At 43.7% G+C, this 22381-nt stretch overlaps 1 protein-coding gene across 4 annotated transcripts in view; it reads left to right on the forward strand.

Annotated features, from left to right (window-relative positions):
- Positions 1-14213, forward strand: part of TAF4B (TATA-box binding protein associated factor 4b) — a 79355-nt gene extending 65142 nt beyond the window's left edge. For 3 of the 4 annotated variants that reach the window (XM_065053375.1, XM_065053376.1, XM_065053377.1), the window contains 2 exons: positions 860-979; positions 12338-14213. In XM_065053375.1, the coding sequence (XP_064909447.1) occupies positions 860-979; positions 12338-12505 (288 nt within the window). In that variant the 3' untranslated portion in view covers positions 12506-14213. The remainder of the gene's footprint in view (positions 1-859; positions 980-12337) is intronic. The other variant, XR_010470523.1, reaches the window with a different exon arrangement.
- The last annotated feature ends 8168 nt before the right edge of the window (positions 14214-22381 follow it).

Genomic DNA, 22381 nt, shown 5'->3' on the forward strand with positions numbered 1-22381 from the left:
GAGGCCTGTCCAAGATATTAATAGTAAGTTTATGAGAGGACTTCACTGGGTTGAGGTCCAGAGTGACTGGCATCTATAGTTATTCAATAGAAAGAACTTGTATGTACCTTGAAATGCTCAGATAATTAATCTTCTTGATTATGGGTTTCTCTCTTATCCCAAGTTTACCTAACCCAAGTAGAGGTTGTTTTTAAGGATTTCTTTGTGTTGAACAGCTTTTGGAGTTGAGTGAAAATAAATATACGCAGTGTATCTCTAACTTGCTTCAGATATGCCTGAAGATTCAAATAAGTACTGGGAAAAGAAAGAATATTGATGAAAAGTAAGTGTCCTGTTCAGTTGGAAAATAAGATGTTTCGGAATGGCAATATTGAGTGCTGGATTCAGGTAATATAGTGTGAAGAAATTGAGGGTCTTGCTTGTGCAGTCATGAGTTGAGATTTTGAATTAAGAATATGCCCAGTTCAAACAACATGGTAACTTCAATTTTTAAAACTAGTCCAGCTTCATAAAGCAATTCTGATCAATATTTTCTGGTAATCAGAAACGGCAAAGCTTATGAGCTGAGGAGCTGCAGCAAGCTCCTGTTAAGGCTCCACTGATACCACAATACTGTCTCTATTAAAAGTGTTCCTTAGTACTATCTATAGCATCATTAGTGTTCAAAGCTCTAAGTATGACCGAGTATTGGAATGTCTCCAAAATACTGGAAAGCTGTCTAGAAAGGCAGGAAAAAAATGCTGTGAAATACGTTCTTTCAGGGGGGGCTGCAGAGCTGTCTGAAGGTGCCGTAAGGAGAACCAAGACCTTCAGAATACTGTATACCATAATTAATGTAGGTGTTTTCTTTTTAAATTAGATGCAACAATTGGAGTTAGCACAAATGCAACAAAGAGAAGCCAACCTCACAGCTTTGGCAGCCATTGGACCAAGGAAGAAAAGACCACTGGATTCATCAAACGTTGGATCTGGGCTGGAGGTACAGAGATGACTTTTATGTTGTTGTATCTTCATACTGAATTATTCTTATCCTTCCTTGTAGGAAGAAATTGCTGGTTATCTACTGTAAGAAAACTAGTCCATATATTAGATACTTCAAAGGATTGCTTCTGGTAAATTTGATGGGGATGTTTAATGGTGTGTTATAGGAAGAACTGTGGTTAAAAGCACCGTATGTAAAAGACTGAGTGAAACGATGTCTCAGAGAAACTCCCATCTGCGGTGGAGGGTAACGAAGCTGTGGTGGTCTTCTACAGCAGATGGTGGTCATGGCCTCTCAGTTGAAGTCATGATGGCTGTTTGGATGGCTTTCGAAATGGCTCTTGTTTTGACATTTGGCTGTGGACTTGTTTCCATGCATAGGGACTCTTTTCAATTATACTGTGTTTGCTGTGGCTAGACCCCCCAAAAAGCAATAAAGAAAGAAATAAAATCTAGACCATTTGGTTCCTGCAATGAACCAGGTCACCTTTTCTGGCTCGTGCTGTGTTGTAAAAGTGACTGGAAGGTGCTTTTAACAAATCTTGCTCTGAACAAATCTCTTAATGTTGTGCTGGAGATTAACTTTTTCTGGGACCTGGGAAGCTTGTGGGGCTGCACAAGGTGTTTCCAAGGAGACTGACAGCCAACCTCTGATAGTGATCATCTTGGCTGGAGAAGGGAGAAATCTGTTGTGAGCTGTCCCTCAGGTGTTGTTGCCTGTTTTGCCCCTCTTCCTTATGAAGCCTCAACATCGCTCAGGTGAATGGCTGGTTGGTTGTGACCCAAGCACAGTGAACAGGAGCCTGGAAAGTAACTCTTGTGTAGAAGTAGTGGTGCCAAAGGTTCTGTCCTTTCTGATAAACCTGAGGTCTTTTTCATTCTTGTGGCAGAGGAAGCTTAAATACTCCAGCTTTTTTACATGCTGGAGTCTGGAAGGACCTTGTATGAAGTTCAGTTATTTGCAGTTTAAAGGAGATAGATAGAGGTGGCTTCTGTCCTGTAGGTTTTTCCTTCAGCCTGGATTGTGATGAGACACCTCACTAAGGAGGTGAAGTAGTCTCCATTTCTCTGACATGGAGACACAGTTAGCTCCTTGAGTGCTCCCTGTTTTACCACAAATGAAGGAATCTGTATCTAAACAAGCCACAGAAAGCAGTCCTCCCAGCTTTTGAGCAGCTATTCTTCATTTCTTTGAAGTTTTTTAATGCGCTTTCACATGAAGCTGAAAGTATTGTTGGTTTTGGGGGTTTTTGTTTTGGTTTGGTTTTTTATAATACCACTGGAAAAACTTGAAAAAATAAGTCTAGCACAAGAACAGTTTTCCCCATCCTTTTCTCCTCTTCCCCCCAAGCTTCTATTGAGTAACTATTCCTGTTCTTCGTAGTGGTTTTCTGTAATTATTGCCGGATTTGTTTCTGAATATTTAACAAGTCTGCCTGTTAGGTACTTTTCAGTTATTTCTCATCGTCTGCAGCATGTCTGCTTTATTAAAAGCTGCATGAGATTGTGCCAAAGTAAGACAGATAACAGTGTTGCTAAAGGTGGTGATCCATTATTTACATTGTCAGTTTAAAAGAACCTGGACATAACATGCCTAAAACTGACCATAAACCTTGACAGCATTTCATTGTCACAGATTTACCCGCTGTATTTTAAAAGGCTTTTCATATAGGTGCATTACTACACTGAGTTGTAAGGGTAGTAGATGAAAGTAATTCTGCCAGTGCACCTACTTGTGTTTGTCACATGCAATCTTGCATTCCAGCGCATAGTACTTGGGCTTTGTGCTGCCAGAAAGCAGTTCTCTGCAGACCTTTTTTCTCTTTTCTGAAATTATGCAGATAGCAAACTTGAGAGGGATGTTTAGATTTAGACATTTAAGCATCCCAATATATCTGAGCAGGATTTATAAAAGGCTTAAGACTTCTCCTGTAGAATAAAGAATGGTTTTGACAGACACTCTCTAGTTCAAGAAGCAGAACATTTGCAATACATTCATGATAACATGGCAAAACATCCTGAGCAGTAAACAACATTCCATTCTTCAAAGATGAAAGGAGGTCTTTGAAACTGAAAGCAAGCACAATATGGCCTTAGGCCGATACACATTTGGGCATCTTCAAAATCGTCTTTTTGGGTAACCTGTCTGAGAATAATTTAAACAGGCAGGATGTACTTTCTCATTTCAAATTGCAAATACAGACAGCTTTCCTCTCAAGTAGTCTGAAATGTCAGAACTTCCTGACTATGCAATAGCAAGGAGTAAATCCGTACATAATACTCCTGTGATCATTTTTTTTTTTAAGCCTAATATCTTGGTAGGCAGGTATGATGGAAGAAGTTATTCTTGAATATGATTGATCCTTTGATAGCATCAAATGAAATACTGCTAACTGCATTTGAGATTTTAAATAAGATTTCAACTTTCCTTGGATAATGTTCTTTGTACAATGTTTGTATCTCTTACGTCCGGGTTGGAGCAAAGTTGACTCTCTTCAGCTTATTTTTATCGTTGCCTACTGCAATAATTAAAGGAAAGGAATTGCTTCAAGCCATTATTGATGTAAATTGAAGCCCTAAGGTATTTGAGGAGACAGGGAAGAAATCATCAGGTTACAGTATGTATTTAAAAAGTGAAACTGTAAGCAAGTTTGTTATCCATTTCCCTTTCTTTATTCAGTACCAAAGTATAATGGGTAGTGAAGACTGAGCTCAGCAGACTGGGTTGGTATGAGATCTGCTACCTTCTGGTGCAATAACAGGTGTGAGGGGCTAGGAACAGCATTTTGTCAGTATACCACGTTTCCTTTCTCCACAAATGAAGGGTCTGTGGTTAATTGGGATGGTTCTTCAGCCCAAGGCATCTGCTTCCTCTGTACTCTGCTATCTGGTTTTGCACCTCTTCTGGAAAATCTTTTGCCTGGTATAGTTGAATGCCCAACTCCTGCACATTCATCCTATCTTGTTCTTTGAAATTCTGCTTTCTTTAATTTGTCTCTTAAGGAGACCTATTATGGATTATTTTAATTTGGCAACTAGAACATGAACATGTGCTTTACAGCTAGGAGCCCGCTTACCAGCAGCCACACCACTTTATAATACGGCAGGTAGAAAATAAAAAGGTTCTTGCCCAGAGGAGTGTCTGTCAACTAATTTGGACCCTAAAAGCAATATAAAAAGGGTAAACTCTATTTTGCCATGGTTATTGCTTGTATATTACTAAACCTGAACTAGGAGTAGGGGGAAATCCTTGAAGATCATGGGATGAAAAAATAAGGCTAATGCACCAGTCCTAATTAAAAAAAAAAAAAAGGCATCAGTATAATGGGAACTCTTTTTCTCCTGGTTGGAAACACTGGTTTGAGTAGTTTTACATGTTCTCTTCACTACAACTTAACATTTGAATGGTATTGTTCAGAAAGAGTAATTTGAGAAAGCCCTGGTAAGAAAATCCCTCTATTGTGAAAATGTGTTAATTGGTGCTACTTGTATTCCAGAGGTGGTAATATCTTAATCTGTCCCATTCTGGTCCCTCTGGACATTTTTGGATACAATAAGGGCGAGAAGTCTTTGGATTCCATTCATATGTGTTTTTCTGTTTGTGTATTTGTTACCCACCTCTTTTCCTTTTCTGGGGGGCATGTGGTGAATAGTAATGAAATGAAAGGGTGGGAAGAATTGAAAAGTAACTCATTTTGAGAAGGGAGAACACTTCTAAAACAAATCACAAACTTGAAGCCACAGACTTATTTCCCCGATTCTGTGTTTTATTTCACAGTTTTTATTGGTTGGTAACATGCACCATGATGTTTTCAATGCTGAGAAATAGTCAAGGATTATTTTGAATTAAGTTTTACTGCTTTTTCTGATGACAAAGCTATTTTGGAAACAGTTTTGTCTCATTCTCACTGTAACTGGAGTCTTAGAAGTCTGAAAAGCCTTGCAAATATTTAAAACTTCTTTTTGCTGTGAGGGAACAGGCTGTAGTTCTGAGTCCTTAAACTTTCTTTCCTTCTATCCAAAGGTGTCTCAGCTCTCATGTCCTCTTTGGCCTTGAATTGAGAGCAGCATATTTGTGCAGTATCATGCAGAAGGGAGGAAAAAATAAGTCTAGATACTTTTTTGAAAGTAGGGTTTGGAGACTGGATGTTACTCTTACGGTCAGCTTCTAAAGAGTGTGGTCGGACCATTCTTCTGCTTTATACAGGCAAACTTACTTGAATGCCTGCACTTCTGCATTTTATTTTTTGGCACACTGCTTGCTTCTGATCAGTTTTCTGGCTCAGTGGTAACACATTAGCTACTTTGAAGTGATGCATCTGTCTTGCCCTGAAGTGCTGTTGGTGGCACGTCCTTCACTTGCCTTCTTCCAGGTTGGTCACGTTAACTGACTCAGGGGTAAATCTTGTGGGTTTCTTTCTTTTTGCCTGGTCTGATGGCAAAGGAAATTTCCTCTTTCTAGATACTGCTTTTGGTTCTTCTGTCCCACACCAAGACTGGCTGCTCTGTCAGTACGTGTGGCTCTTGCCTTGCCACCCATAGTCTACCTCTGCTGTGGAAACTGAGGCTACTGCAAGTAGCTGCTACAGAAGTAAATGTATATCCTGGGGTCAGTGCAGAGCCATTCAAGTACTTTATTCCTGTCAGACTCCTAGCTCTGACCAACATGCATAAAATAACGTGATACTTCCAGAGTGACGCACATCTAATGCAGCAGTCCACAAATAAGTTTGTCTTCTCCTTCTGGGAAGAGGTTTGGCAAGAGGAAATGGGAGAAATGTCTTGTTTACCACACTGGTCATTGTTCCATTTTTATTATTGATTGTGGGTGGAGAAAACATGCTTGTCCTCTCTTAGGGCTAGTAGGTCTCTGCACATCTGACCATTGTTAGGAGAACTGAAAATTACCCTTCTTGCCTTACAGCTTAGGATGCTGGTATGCATGTCGATTAAACATATTCTGTATATGGTGCTTGTTTAACCTTTGGAAATGCTTTTTAGGCTGACTCAGGAAAAGCTATGCCTTTGAGCAACAAGTCTTTTTCTGCAGAATGAAGGAAAATCCTAACTCTTCTAAATGACCAAGGAAGAGAGGTGTTTCCTTTTTTCCACTGTGTTATGATCGAATCGCTTCCATTTTTTTGGCATTTGCAGGAGGGATATGGGGTAGTTAAGTGTGTATGTGGTTTTACACTCTTACAAGCTGTAGCTGTAGAAGTTACTGCTCCCTTTTTGGCCATAAGCTCTTCTAATGAGAGGGCACACTAGCATAATTCATCAACTTTAGTACTGGTGTTAAGGAAGTGACTGTGTCTAAATGTGAATTAAACGTAGAAGTTGGTTCTGCAGTAACTGACGATAGGTTTACTGCTTTCTGTATGTATCCATGGGGTGCAGAGGAGCTGCTGGCTGGTGCGTGGCATTGGTACGTGATAGCCTGCTAAAATATTTTCTTAAAAGCTGCAGAAAATGAATTTAAAAGCAATAATTTTAAGGTGGACCTAGACTACTTGCATGTAAGTAGGTGTTCAGAGCCAGGCCACAAAATCTATTTCTCTACCTGAGGGGTTTCCCTCTCTTTCTCTGAGTCTCTTTCTGTCTCTACCACCCCTTCCCCCATCCTATAGGTCTAAAGTGATACAGGAGGAGTTTTCTTTTTTCTACTTCGCATATGCTTAATATATGCAGACCCTTGACTTCAGTTTCTGGTTCTCATTCAGGCTATCAGACAATTGAAGAGTCAACAGTGTGGTCATACCTTTGGGGAAGAGGGGAGCTAAAAGTGTTGCTGCAGTTATAAAATATGGCTTCAGCATCTCGCTTATCTGCTGCAAGACCTAAGCGCAGCCCTGTCAGCTAGAGAGTTTCAATTTCGGTGCTGAATTTCCTGGCTGCTGTCAGTCTAGGCCATACACTTGATGTGAATTTTTTCCCATGTAAACAGGCAAAAATATTCTTGACTGCCATTCACACGCTTCAGAAATACAGTTCATTGGCCCGTATCGTGCCTTCTCCGTGCTAGAGATGAACTTAATTCTTCTTATGTGCGAAAGATATCTGCAATTTAAATGACTAATTGCATTGTAGCTTTAGGCTGAACATATTGGTAGTGCGCAAATGTTGATGACATGTGAAGGGTCAAGAGATTTATAATTTAGTTGACAATACATTGCTTGAAATGATGTGGCAAAGAGCCAGAAAATTTCAGCTTAATAATTGTCTATTAACTAACATGACATATTTGTATAGTATTCATTACCTCCAGGTACAGATTAAGCATCTGATGTAGCCATACGAAGTGACATGCGTACATGAATCTTGGGCATAATAGTGAATAAACTGACATTACATTTGCAGTGATTTGTTTCAATATGTAAAACATGCTGTTGCCTACATTTGAAAGGACTTGCAGGAATGTTGCAATGAAATCTGAGGAAAAATGCATAGTTGAATAGCATTCTCTATTATATAGATCTTACAGCTTCGTGAGACTTCTTTGTAGACTACAGATAACATCATAAATATACATGTTTGTTTTCAGCTGCATGAGAAGCAGCATGGAAATAGAGATCTAAGCCTTTCAGACATTGGCTTGGTCTATCCTAATGGTCTAGAACAGCAGGAATAGTTATATTTCTACAGTCCTAAAATTACATTTGGTCCTTTGAAGGCAACTGAAAGGCTGATGTGACCCCCGCGAAAATGAGTTTGACACCCCTGGTCTAGAAGGTTAAAAAAAAAAATCATTAAAACCACAACCACCTAACACAACCAACTTTATTTTTTGAAAAAAGAATTCTATAAATATTGAGTAATGTATTGAGTAATTGTGAATATGGGAGTATTTCTGTCAGACTGAGGCTTGTTAGAATAGGCTGGCTTGTCACCCAGGTAGTATCAACTTCTTACGCTTTGTTTTCTCCGGCCTAAATTAGGCACTTATTTGTACAAGCAAAACTGTCGCAATTCTGACAGGATCTCTTCCTTCCCCACTGCTGCTGGGGGAGACCCAGGAAAGTGTTTGAGCACTCTACAGTCTCTTAATGGATTTTTAACCTTTTTTCCTCCTGTGAGACAGGAATGTGTTCTGTGTTGTACAGCTGGGAAACTAATGTACAGGGTACAGTAGATATCAGAGACCTCAGTGTGGCCACAGGTGACAGAGCTGGGGGTTGAACCTGGATGCTTTTGCTCCAGTTCGGTAGGTGCTCTTACCACCTTGTAACAACATCTCTGCACGCAGCTGTAATTTTTCACTGTTTGGAGATGTCATTGAAAACTGTCTTGCGACTTTGCTTCCTTCTGCCGGTGGTATTTTTATAATGAACAGCAGAGCTGCAATGACAGTTTGCTCTCTTGGGATCTTGGCTCTGAGTCTGGGATGTGTTTATGCCACACCAAAAATCGAAATGAGAACTCTTGGCTTGACTTTTGACTGAATGCTTTGCACCCCTCAAGTGTCCGCCTCTTAGGAGTTTTAAAATGTGATTGGTATGAAGCTGTTGAATTTGAGAAGAGAGCATATATTCTGCCAGAAACACTCATTGAGCCTGACCCAGAGTTGGGGGGAAGGAAGGTGTCTGCAGAGCCCTCTGATCTTTGTGTCAGGGCCCATAGCATAGTTCTGAGCAGCTTTGACATCCTTGTCAGTACCCAAGATGCAGACTTGTAGGTCACATGCTCTGCATACCTTTCAGATTAAGAATAAGGTGACAGTGGTCGCTCATGTAAAAGAAGAGCCTTGTTGTGAGCTGTGGCTCTCCTGTCAGCTTCACTCGTGCCTTTTCAGAGTTAGTATTTAATTCTTGGTCCAGCCACTGGAGAGAGCTCTAGAGATCTTAAAGACAGGTTTTGGGAGCAACCTCCCAACAAGATAAGCTGCACAGCAGGCACGGGACTACTGCAGGAGCTCCATCATGTCTTCTGCTGCCAAGATCACAGAGAATAACAGATCTCTGCCAGGTGTATATAAAAGGCTCTAAGGATCAAGCAAAGGCGACAGTGTGTTGCTTTGGCAAAGCTGCTGATTTGATTCAACTCTGAGGAGAGGCCAAAAGCAGGACTGCAGCTGTTGTGGATTCACGGGGGTGGTTTTAAGCCAACTGGTGTTCTCTGTACTGTGAAGGGTAGTTTCCAGTTGTGCGTAGTCCCATTGTCACAGTACCTTACCTGGCCATTACAGGGTCTGTCAGCTGGGCTGAAGCTGTTGTTGCTGTTGTAGCACAGCTGCTGATACCCAGGTGGTATCTATGCCGGTAGTTACCCATCTCGGGCTGTGTGTCTCTGCATCATTTCTCTTTCAGAAGGAAAATGGCATGCTTGGGGGTCAGTGAAAGACAGGAACTTCTTGCAGCCTCCATTGTGGAGAAGAGGAGTGTTCCTGATTTAAAAAAAAAAAGAAAAAAAAAAAGTTACAATTAGATATTGCAGAAGGGGGGTACAGCCTGGTTTGCAGTACACTTTGCTAGAATTGGTTCTGCAGGGATGCATTTTATATTCACTTATCATTGTGCTTGTCTGTGCCCTGGTTGCAAAGCAGCGTTTTTCACTTCCCCTCAGAAGAGATTCACAAAGCTGTCTTAGGGTAGTCTGAAGACTTTGGCAGTGAAGAATCCCCCAAAAGAGCAAGATGCAAGTGGTCACTGCCCAACTAGGAGGAATGTAAAAGAGCCAAGGAGTAGGCTGGTGTTTTTCTAACCAGGGTATTAAGGTCTCAAAAGCAGTATGGGGGAACTTCTGTGCAGGAAGGGGTATGTGAGATTTAAAGGAGGGTACTGCTGACTGCTAGGGCCAGACAAGTTCGACCTGCTGTCCAACAGGGACTTGCTCAAGAGTAGGCTCTGAGAACTGAGCAGCAGAGGACCTTCCCCTGAAGTGTCCCTGGTGTGAGCTGGAGAGCTCAGAGTCTGGCACTTCCTAAAAAAGGTATTGGGTGTTAACAGAAGCACCTGTGATGATTCATTTTGATGCACAGATGTCATCTTCAAGTGTTTTCACTTCTGGTTCTTTAAATGTTCTATTACAAAAAGACAGGCAGTACCTCACCCTCCACTTCTTGGTCCAAAGTCCAAAACAAAACCATAAAAAGATCCATGTTTTGATGCAGCTGTGGAAGACAGAAGCTAAAAGGAATTAGTGCTCATCACTGTATAAATTTTGTTGAGAGATGCACGCAGGAGGCTCTGTGCAGCCAGGCATATGGTGCTGGGTGAGTTCGCCAACCAGACAAAGCTTGTCTGCTGTCCCAGTCTGGACTGGAATGACCCAGGCTGTCTGTTGGCTTCTTTAATTTGAAACCATCTGCACTTTGAGAGAAGGACCTTTTCTTTTAACTTGGATGTGGTGGCAGCTGTCGGTTTAAGTATGTTCAGTGAGCAGTCGAAGAGTCCCTGAAATGCTGTGCTCAGTAGCTCTGATAAGCTGGTGTGATGTTACATGAAACTTAAAAGTATGAACTGGCTGTCTTAGCAAACAGGACTCCAGGATAAGCTTGATTTCGGGTGTGATATTACGGCATAACATTGCTTAATGGCTCTGCACTGGGCATGGGGTAAGAACTTAAGAAGAAACAAGCGCATAACTGTCCCAAATGCAGGCAGCTTGACACCTCTGTCCTGTTGTATAGCATCTTGCAGCTCCGACAGCTTCCAAAGTAGGCTGGGGGATTTGTGCTGTCTGCCTCCTTTTTGTAAGGGGGTGAATAGAGTTGAGGTGGCTCTGTTTGGTGTCTTTTTAAAGGTAAGACTTCTAGTCTAATGACTATTTAGAGAGAAAATACTTTCACCTCCATAAAGTTCTTTGAATTATAAAGGACATTGCTGTTGGGTTACTGAAAACCCTTGGGGTTTGTTTCATTTATAACGTTGCCTCAGGCCTTCTGCTGCATCCTGTTGGATTGACCTCCTTTTCAACCCGTGCTGGCAGCTGCATTGCAGAGCTATCTTTTCCCTGGATCCTCCGGGGTCGTCATATGACAAACTTGAACTGTGACCCTTTTGTGTCTTACCAGGACAGCGGTGCCCTCTCTGTGCAGTGTGGCCAGCAGTCTTCCCTACGCACGCGTTTGTTCCAAGCCATTTAACAAACTGAAAGTTTGAAATGATGGCATTTCGTAGTGTTGAATAGTATCGACTGTAAAGCAAATGAAATGGTGCTGAATACCCTGCATGCCGCTAGTAAGAAATACAGCTTCCATTTCTGCAATATGCCTTGGGTTTTCTGTGGCTAGTGTGTGCTCTCTGGTCAATCTCTTCATTTTTTAAAATAAATTTCAATGCCTGCCCCCTAACAAGGGTAGCATTCGCTGCTATAGATAGTCCAGCACTAGTATCTGTTTCTAATATATGGGGGTTTTTAACCAGATTTCTCTAAGCAAAGTGGGCAAAGTCATTTTGCTCAAGTCTTGCGGAGAGCGTTAGGGTAAGAATTGATATAGTTAACATGGCATCCAAGCAACACCATCTCCAAGTGGTGTTGATGCTGGCAGGCATTGCCTTGCTGAAGTTACAGAGACTGAGCACTCGTATTTGTACAAATTGCATTCATTACCAAGAACCCTCCAGTAGTGATAAGAGACTGGCTGTGTAGCATAGATTGGCTCCAAGATAAGTAGCCGGTCTATTGTGCAGCTCATGGTAATCTTCCTCCTCCCCACCCCTAATAATAAATCTTGGGGCATTTTGGAATGCGTGGGGGTTGCTCATTCCAGTAGCCTGAATGTATAACTACTAAACATCATCATCTCCTACCTATTGTGCTTTCATAACCGAGCAGGGCGGCCAACTGAGATGGGTAGGCGCAGATACAGTGTTCTCAACACGCGGATGCTTTGCCTGTGTGTATTTGTTACTGCCTTAAAGGATAATGCACAGGTGATAGTTGGGGTAAGAGTTTCTCCTGGCTGTGTTTCAAGGCTAGAGCCTATTCTCAGTGATGGTTTTCTTCAAGAGATGCGAACATCTAGAGCTTGGGGGGTTTGCAAGTGTGGGAGTAAGAACCGTGCACAACCTGGGGCTCTGCACAGGCACTGTGGTCGGTGCCTTCTTTGTAGTTAGCTTGTCCTTTCTTAGAGCAAGTGTCTCTGTAGTCATCTTCAGTGAAGCGGCAGTTATTTATCTTACCATAATAACATAGTTTTAAAGAAATATAAAGTTTTCTGGTTGCTTTGACTGAGATAAACCATTAACTGGCAAGTGCTTGCGTTGTCTTTTAAAGTATCCAATGTGCAAGGACTTTTGGTTTTCAGCTGAACATCAGCAGACGAGTTTAATGCAACAGGCAGTATAATCCAATGTGCTTAAAGACTTGCATTTATATGGAATTCTAATGTTTTTTTCTCTCTCCCTCCCCCACTTAGGGTTTGAATGGCAATGGAACTGCTCCTGGATCATCTGGTTTTGGCCTTACAAAACAGCTGCTCTGTCCAAGAATAACCCGCGTCTGTCTCAGGGACTTGATATTCTGCATGGAACAAGAGCGGGAGATGAAGCATTCTCTAACCTTGTACCGTGCTCTTCTGAAGTGATTTGAATTTTACATTTCAACTTGCTGTCTACTGCCAAAGAAAACACTGAAGCATTGTTGCACTGTCTTGAAATTCCAAGTTGTGGAAAATGATCCATTGTAAGGATAACTCTTGTTTACAGATAAACATTTTTATTAAATACCTAACTTATCACCTGCAGGGTTTTTAATAATATTTTACTTAAACCAGTGAAAACACTGAGCTGTACACACAAGCACCTGACTACCTGCTTGCATTTAACTATCATGCAGGCTCAGAGGGCTTGATATGTGCCCCTGGTTTATGTATGTCACTTGCTTTAGTACTCCGGAGTCTGCAACATCTGCTCTACATGTAGTGCCTTCTTCTAACCCAACCTTCTTTAGGCAAACAAATAACACTTTAAAGGCACTACATAGCATGGCAACTGTATTTAATCATGAAGCAGCAGTCAGTCAACATGCTAATGTATTGCCTATCTGGCTCAGCATCTCCTGAAATTTTCTGGGTTTAGAATTACAACTGAATGCTTGTTTGTGGAAAGCAAAGTAGCAAGCAAGAGGAATGAGGGGTGCTTTCTCCTCCCCTGGCCTCAACTGCGTCCCCCTTTCCTCTGAGAAACTGACCGAGGGAAGGTGAATGAATTGGTCATTCTTGTGATTGGAGTACATCAGGCAGTGTAGTTAGGGCATACTTTGATGTTTGGGGGAAAACTTACAGTTACTAAACTTTAATACAAGGAGTGGAAGAGCATAAAAAGGAGGGGTGAACAGAAGAAACAGCTTATCTTCCTGTAGCTATAAAAAATAGCATTGAAATTGAGCATGGATGTAGAAAGAAATGAACAAAAGAAACGTGTGCTGTCTGTAAAAAAGGGAAAACTTGAGATGCATTGAAGTTTTGCAGCTGGATGCTCTCATAAGGAGAAAAGTGTTTGCAAAGAACAGGATTCACTGCTTTGTTTGGAATACTGATTTAATACCTCAGTGTGGTATAACAGGGAAACTTCCCAAATAGAAAGTATGTAGTCAGTTACCTGGTTTCCCTTCAGTGAGGAGGTCAACTCCAGATTATTAAGATTCCTAGAACAGATTCAAAGGTTTTCTCTCTACTTGCTGGTAAACACTTCCTTGTGGTGGAAGGAAAACCCCCTGGGTCACCCTTCTCCCCAGCTTCCATACATTTTGCCTCCTATGACACAGTGCTGTATAGCATGGCTATTTTCCAGGACCTGTGGGAAAGGCACTGACTGTATTGAATGGCTTCCTGCTGAAACTGTTTGTTTGGTTTTCTTTTCTTTTTTAAGGAACAAGCTTCCAATGGTTGTTTGGCATGCTACTTCAAAACTTGAAGCGATGATTCAAACACCCTCCACTGTCAGAACCACTGCAGATAGTTACCAAATTCACTACGTTTTGAATGAGTTATGGTTTTTTGTTGGAACAGTAGTAAAAAAAAAATCTAGTAAATGGATGCTGTAAATTATTTATATATGTATATATAGCATATATATATATAAATATATAAGAAAAGCAGTACTTTGACAAAGCTATGGTTTGCAAGATATTGATGGCATCAGGCAAAATTGTTTTCTATAATTAAATGCTTAGCTTTACTTTTTATGTAAAGTGCAGCATTTTCCATATTTGTGTACTGTATCTTATTGATCAGATGTTTAAAATTATTTTAAATACTGCATTAAAGTGATTATTTTATTAAAAATAATAAATCGGTCACTTTATTTCCTAATGTGAGAACTTCAGCGTCTGAAGCTGTCATCACCATGACTAATGGCGTGGCTCTGAGAGCAAGCCCCAGCTATCTGCACATCACAGTAATTGGCATGGTTGCCTCACATCACGTATTAATGATAAACATCTATATTTTAAAGTTTTTAAACAGAACTAGGTGATGGGAGTGAAGAATTACTTGAAGGGGGGTGGGCAGGGAGGAAAAGCAGCCTCTCATTTGTCTGATTTCCTCAAGTCAATCAGCACGGAGTCTGGTGGTGGTTGGGTTTTTGTTTGGTTTGGTTTGGTTATTTTAGCAGCTGGGTAGAGGTGAGTGCTTTGCATGTGTTCTGGGAAGTAAAAACACAGGAGCTGTCTCAGACTTCAGCAATGTGCAGTGGAAGCGTTGTCCTAAATTATTTTTAAAGCAACTCACAAATAATTAAGTGCAGGCTGGAGAAAAAGATGGCCATCTGCTTACTGGCCTGCCTTTTCATCTTCTTTAAGCCAATGCAATAATTAAAATGAAATATGTTGGAGACAAAAACTTCATTGCTAAACAGATGTATATAAAGTGTGATAGATGAGATTGAAGTGCTTTTATGGCCTGCATACGATGCAGATTGCTTGCCTTCACTGCTGCCGTAGCACGTTGTCTCTCACCAATGGTACCTCCCTTAGTGCCCTCTTCCCCTGCCCCAAACACACGCCAAGCCTCAAATTTATGCTGTAAGGAGCAGCAGACATTTTCAGAAACATTTTCCAGTAGATCTTTAGGCCTGATTTCAGACAGGGACAGATGACACCTTGGTGCAAAGCTTAAAAATACTGGTTTCCCTCCCAAGTGTACTGCCCACCTCTCATTCGAGCTCAGATTGCTTTTAAGAATAACAAGTTTCCTCTAAAATGGCGCTTAGGAGACTTTGCTCAGCCACACCAGGAATTAAAAGGAGAGATGACCAGGGGTTCAATTCCCCACTTTTGCCCCAACCTTGCTGCCTTTTATGGGCATACTAAAATCCCAGTCATAAGGTGATGAGGACAAACCGTGCCATGATGCTCCCTTGCCTCTTAGTTCTCGGGACGCTCGTATTCAAGCTTGGGAACCTTGCAGTAGAGCCATGTATGCCACTGATGCTGTGAGGGGTCTGAGGCTTGCTCCAGGCACCCACTGCTGTCCAGGTGGCCTGCTAGCCTGGTGGCAATTTCTGATGCACTGAGCTGCCTGGGCAACTATCCCTGCCACTCAAGTATTCAGCCTTGAAAGAAAGCATTATATACAGTTGTGGGGGGGAAGCTGTTGTTGCTGGCTCTTGACTGCTACTATTTTAGCAGCAATAATTTGCCAAGTTTTCTGTGTTACGTGGTAACAAAAGTGTCCCGTACTCTTTCTCCTTCAGCTGCTGATTTTTCCCTTTATCGCCATTTTCAAGTCCTACTGCTAAATCCAGCCCTTTGCACTGTCTTTGACTCCAGCTTTTCCCTTCTCCCCATGGGAAAGACTAGCCGGAGTGCGCTAACACACCCCGCAGCTTTGTTCAAGGTTTAATGAGGAAGGTAGCAGGGCCCGCGAGACATTGCTAGATGATTCCTCAAAGCCATTGCACTCTCTTGGACACTTTGACACGAGTAGCTTAAGGCTACTGTTTGCATCAAGTTGTGCAGGCCCACTCTCTTGTAGGCACCTGTGTCCTGCCATGTGAGTGCACTGTGCTCAGCAAAAGCGCTGTCAGCTCTTCTCCAGTTTCATCTCTTTGCTCTGTTCTTTGCTTTCCTCTTCGTTTGTAATCACTGGGGTGAAGAAGGAAAGACAAAAGCAAACGAGGATGTCCTGAAGGGGCAAACAGTCCAAGTGATTGGACTTGATGAAATGGGCTTGCTCTCAGCAAGTTTTCAAACAAGGGCTGCTGGGTTTTGGAGGCCAAGCACTGCACACTCTTCCCTGTGCACATAGCACACGTGATGTCTGCACATCCTCCAAGAGCTGGATCCAACCGTTGTTATCCAAAATCCCATGGCTGGAGCCTGCGGGTCTGGAGATAACTGCAGTCTGCAGTGAAGGCTTTGCTCCTTTGATGAGCACAATATTGACTACCGAGACTGAAGAATGCAGCACACCAGACTCCTCTGTTTTCCACTTATGGTACTGGGCTTGTTACCACGTGTAGGTGGCTTGTCCCACTCTCAATTGGTAGAAAGGCTGCCTATCTGGAGGTCACAAGGCGAGTGTTTTCACTTGTTACAGGCCCTTTGTGAGCCAGATGAGCACTTTAAAGGAATAAGCAAGAAACCTTGTCTTTTCAGATAACAGCAGTCCTTGCTCCACCTCTTCATACCACTTCTACTATAGGCATGAGCTGGTCACTTCTTGCCTGCTGCCTGTGGTTACTCTGGCGTGTTAGCTGCTAACTTTGCTACCCAGTTTCTCATCAGGATCCCCTTCTTCTCTGTGTATAGGCTGCCTCCAGCAGCCTGCTTTTGAAAGGTTTGTTTTTTTTGTGAAGGAGCAAGGAAAAGGAGAATCTCCATCCTAGACTTAAATAGTTATACTGGAGTAGAAGGAGGTGGTGGTGCAGGTCAGCTCACGTCAGCCCTGAGGCTGCTACTTTCTGTGCAGGGAGCAGATCCTCACAGAAAGTTTGTGTTTCATGGTGGTTGAGATCTGTGCCATTAAGTCCTACTTCAGTCAAGAGTTTTCTATAAGGTCCTTGCAGCAGTAGGTACTTTCCACCTTCCAAGGGATGTTTCCCTGGCAGAGCCACCTAAAGTTCCTGTTGGAGACCATATCAGAGTCGGTCATCCATTTTCTTCCACAGCTCCCATCTCACAGTTCCACAGCTCTTCCAGATATCTCCTAAGTCTGTTTCTGTCTCAGAATTAGGGAGGGCTCTAGAGCCCTGTCTTGCATGATTCAGGTGGACATTGGCTAGATACAGGACCTGCACTGAGACCACAGGGATGACCAGTGTGTATTTCTCCAGAGCTCTGCCTGTCAGTAATGTCACCTGGGGCCCTGGTGCAAATGTGGAGGTCTTCTGCATGGACACTGCTAAGGCAAAAAACCTATCTTCATCTCAGACACTTGGCATGCATGCTCCCACTCTACAGGCTTTCCTTGAAGAATTGCAGTTACCAGTAAGTGGTTATTCTGTCTACCAGATCACAGGGAATATTACTTTTAAATCTATTTGGAATGAAAAATTATCTGACAGATCATCTGGTTTTGAGAGTTAATTCATAATTATGTGTAGTTCCCCAAGCTTCTTGAGATATTTGCTCTTCCACTTTGAAGTGTTTAGCGTGACGGGGTTTATTATTTACAGTTATTTGAAGGTGTTTCTTATTTCTGTCCTTAGAAGCTGGAAGGGAGGAGGGAGAGTATTTTTTTCAAGTAATTATGTGTGAATATACATGTTCTCTGAGAGTATAAGGATGGCTAAGTAACTTTTAAAAAGAAATACCCTACTTCTTGTAAGGGCTGAGTTATAACAGCTCCCAGGTGTGAAACTCTAGCAACAAGGAGAGAGGAAAGAGACAAATTCTTGAAGAGGTTTCAAGTTTTAATATGTTAAAATCCTTTGATACCTGTGTGCAAAATTAGGCAGAGAATAAAGACTCCCTTGAAGAGCTGATCAGCAGGACTTCTCAAGAAAGGAGGGTAGGAAAAAGAGAAAGCACTCAGAGGATTGAAGACAGAGCTTGCTCCTCTCTCCAGGAGCTTTGGTGATAACTTTATGTGCATTTTGGCAATGTCTTTCATTTAGATTCATGACAGAAAAGGGCCTTTCTAGAAAAAAAAGATCCATCAAAGCTGGTAGATATTTATATGCAGACTATGTATTTAACGAAGCAGAATTATTGAGTAATTTCTATTTGGGAAGAAATCCTTAAACCATTGTTTCCTGTTCAATATATATTTTGTTTTTAACATCATGTTTCCTAAAATTGGGATAATCCCTCTGAAATCATCTCATCTCTCTTTGAAGGAGTGGCAAGAAGGATTATCACCAGCTGCAGCCCAGTGCTGTGGTCCAGCCACAGAGCTGAAGGACTGCGGGGTGCGGGGGGCCGTGTGCTGTCCATGGGAGTTGGTGGCCTCGCTGCTGCTGAGAATCTGGAACAAGCAGAACATGTGTAGATACAGTGCGGGCTAGTCAGCTTCTCAGAGCCAGAGCAGTTTTCTTCTGCTGATGTGAATAAACCACAGACGGAGGCTTACCGTCCGTGTGAGCATCTGCCTTGCGCCGAGCTGACATGGTAATCAGGGTTGTACTACCTCTTGTCAGGGCCAGGGCTGTAATTTTCTGCACCCTGCCCTTCAGCAGCCATGGCTGGCAGGTGGTGCGAACTCAAACGGGCCTCATCTCACAGAGCTCTCAGAGTCTTTGCTTCTAATTTGAAAGCTTGAGCCTTCTTTATTACAGGGGAAAAAAATTTGAAAGTGACCCAAACTTCAGGTACAGAGGGCAAATATTAAAAGTAAGGTTGTTTTTATGCCTTTGAAATTCTTCGCTTCTTAGAGATTGTTGGTGAGTGATGCCCCAGAGCTGGGGAGGACGGCTCCAGAAAGAGATCCCCTCGAGTGGGTAATCAGCCCTTCACAGCAGTCTGCTCGGGATGCTGAAACAGAAATCAGTGTTTCGGTTTTTGTTGTTTTTTTTTTTCCCATGCAGTAAAGAAGAACCTGTGGGAAGGTTCTGCCTGTGTCCTTACACAAAACCAGGATATCCAGTAATTAGTGAGAGATACCTCCAGGGCAAGCTCGGATTTTGCAACACTTCCCAAGGCAGGGAAAACGCTCAGGGCTTGGGCAGTCTTGGGAAGAGAGTGAGTCAGGAGACTTTTCTTTCTTTTTTTTTTTTTCTCTATAGTCTTGATCAAGTCAAAATTTAAGAAAACTTTGCAGGGACCCGAGTCTTCCAGACATCCCTACCCCTGGGTGAGGCTCCTCCACCTCCCAAATGGCTCCGTTTTCAGGCTTTTTCTCTTTAACAGGCTAGACTTTTTGCAGTCCTGCAGTTTCTGACTGTAGCTTGGACCAGGGAAGACGAGGTGACCCTGGGGAAGCGTCCCTCAAGGGAGAAAGGCAGGTAGGCACAGCCCAGCCATTGCGGGGTGGCAGGGGGTATGGTGCCACCTCTTTTTGTGATTTCTTTCCCCCAAGAAAGTTTGAGAAAGGATTTAAGCCTTGTATAGCTGTCACCTGCCTTGGGTGGCACTTCGACATGTGAAAGTCGAAGTGGCGCAGGGTTTGGGCAGGGTGGGTGACACGGGGGCAATGGGTGGCGGGAGCCAGCAGCAACTTGCCTGCAGCTCCTGCCCAGGGACCCCGGTGCCGGGAGGGGCGGTGGGGCTGCGCTGGCGGAGCTGCCCTTGGGAAAGACGCCTGCTTGGCGGAGGGCCCGGAGGAGCCAGCACCGCCCCGACGCCCCAGGGCCACCAGGCATGCCTGGCCCGGCCCAGCCTGCCGGGGGCCCGCAGAGCTGCTGTGGGACTGCCCTGCCCCCAAGCTGTGCCAGACTGGGGTCTGGTGGCTCTCAGCCAGAGGATGAGCTCGTAGGTGGGAGGGAGGCCTGGCCGTGGGGGCTTTGAGCCCTCTTTATGCCCACCAGTCCCCACTGGGTGCTCCTTGATCTGTCATGGCACTGTATGTTCAGCCTCCACAGACATGCCTCATGCTGAGGAGGTGTCCTTGACACAGGGAGGCTCCATGAGTCTCCATCATGGGCGGTAAGCCATACATAAGGGGCTCCAGCTCCTGACATCAAGATATGGCACAAGCACTCCCTGGCTCTTTGAACAAAGATCCCCAGACATGCCTGGCTGAGGAGCAGTGGCCCAGCTCATCTTTCCCACTCTTGCCTTTCATCTCCTCCACCTGGTTTCTGTGCTGTTGGATCTCCTTCCCACCTCCCCTCTCCCACCACAGCTGCCTTAGTTTTGCATTTTGCCCCCATGCTCGTGCCTTACAGCACAAACCTGCTGTAGCACTGCCCGCCTTTGCTTGCTGGTCTCCCTGGCTGCTGCCCTTTCGCAGTGTTTTAATGATGGGAATGATTTCTAAACATGGAATGAACTGTCTGCTTTGTCTGGGCACCCTCCAGCCTGGCTTTAACTTCTGTGCTCAGGTGAAACCCAAGTGAAATGGTCATGACCAAGCAAAGACCAGACTGAGTGCTTCCACCTTTGCACAGCCTTTTGGGCACTTCTGCTTTTCCCAGAAGCTTGCGTTCCTCTTCAGCTTCCATGGCTGTGCCAGTTCTCTTCCCCATCTCCCAAATAATCTGTTTCCCTTGGACGACTACCATCCCTTTTCAGCTTTCTTCAGGCTCACTGCTTTGGTTGTCTTCCATAGGAAGACGTGCACAAGCAGCTCCTCAGCTACTGCTTGTCAGGGCTAATGGCTCACAGATCTCTATAGCAGACCAATTGTCTTCTGAGCACCTGGAGACCCTCCATCATGCTGAGATGTTAAATCAAATTGAATAGGGCTAAAATAGGGCTCAGTTACTTTCTCTTCCTATAAACTTTGTTAATTACTAGCCAATGTTGCTTCCGTTGCACTAGCCCTCTCAAGAGCTTCCAAATCTTGGATGTGACTTCTGGAGAACCTTGAGGAATGCTGGCTGCAAAGGTCTCCACTGTCATCTCCAGCTTCCCAAGGTGCTGGGGAAGCAGGTTGCCTTTTCCTCGGGGGAGGACAGCTGGGAGGGAGAGCAGTTTTTCTTTCCTAGACCCCTGTGTGCACTTAGAGCAGGAAGGAGGTGGGCTGTCCCATACAGCTGCAGTGCTTTTAGACTATTAAGCTGTTCTCTTTTGGTTGTCTCCTTCAAATTGTCCTTTGCTGTGATGCCAACAAAAACTTGCTGTTGTTAGGCTTCTGTGGCACCACAGTGAACACTGCAAGAAGGAAGCGCTCCCTTCTCAGCAGCTAAAGCCCTTAGTTGGGGTTTTCCCTCCATCTAGTTCTAGGTAGTTCCCCTTCCTGATATGCTATCTTCTGGGGATCTCCTTGGCATGCCTCTTGCAGCAGTGGACTCCTAGAGTGGCAGGGGCTGTTTATAGCTCCCTAATATTTACCATGACAAAGGTCTTTCCTGAAATCAGCCCTGAGTCCCAAACCTACCAACAAGAACGCATCTCGTAGCACCTCCCATGCCTGTCCCCGTGCACTCAGAACCTGCTGCAGCCCAGTTTGAGGCTGACACCCTGCAAACCCTCTCCCTCACAGCGGGGATCCCTTTTGCTCCCTGACTGCTGCCCTGTCTTCAAGTGGGCAGGGATCCCTCGCAGGGAATGGAAAACAGTCTCCACTCCCATGGGTGTGGGATTTTGCCTTCTATTGTGCCAGCAGCAGTCTGTGGGAATACAAATGGTGCTTAGCACAGGCTGTGGGGAATTAATACTATTTCGTTGAGCTCAGGTAGCACTTGTGCCCCTGATTGGTATGTACGGTGATAGACAGTCGCTGCCATGACTGGATGAAAAAAATGTTTGAGAGAAAAAAAAACAAATTTTTTTTGGTAATCTGATTGAATATGAGTCCAGAAGTTTTAAACTTAATCTCCTGAAACAAACTCCTCCTCTTTTTGTGACCACAGGAGAGGCACCCAAATGCTCTCCTAAGGTCTTGCATGTCTGCATGCACTCATGACCTCCATCCCCAGAGCAGCAGATGGGGGCAGGAGCTCAGTTTTCCCACAGAACATGTGGGGACAGACAGGTCACATCTACCATGGAGGTCCAGGGCTTGTCCGCTGCCCCAAGCATGGTGCAGTTGAGGGGCAGCTTTTCTCTGCTGCTCTTTGGGGAAAGGAGCCCTTCCCCAGTCTATCCTGCCCCAAGGCAAAGCAGGAGCGGGAAGGAGTTGCTCCAACCTGCCGTGGTTATTTTAGACTATAAAGTTGCGGGGGATTTTTTTTTGTTGTTGTTGTTTAGTGAGCAGCTCACTGTGAATTTAATAGATGAGTTTTGCTATCGGTAACAACTCCCCTAACCCCCAAGCAGTTTATTTTATATACACAAGAGCAAAAAAAGGGAAAAAAGAACACCTCTGGGGAAAATAAAGGGTTGGGAAATGTCTCTAAGTGCAAGCACAGTATTGCCAAACCCACACGTTCAAAAAGCATGAATCAGATCTCCAGGAATCACAAGACTGGTGGTCTGA

This window comes from Columba livia, chromosome 2, assembly GCF_036013475.1.
Source record: "Columba livia isolate bColLiv1 breed racing homer chromosome 2, bColLiv1.pat.W.v2, whole genome shotgun sequence".
Classification (NCBI taxonomy): Eukaryota; Metazoa; Chordata; class Aves; order Columbiformes; family Columbidae; genus Columba; species Columba livia.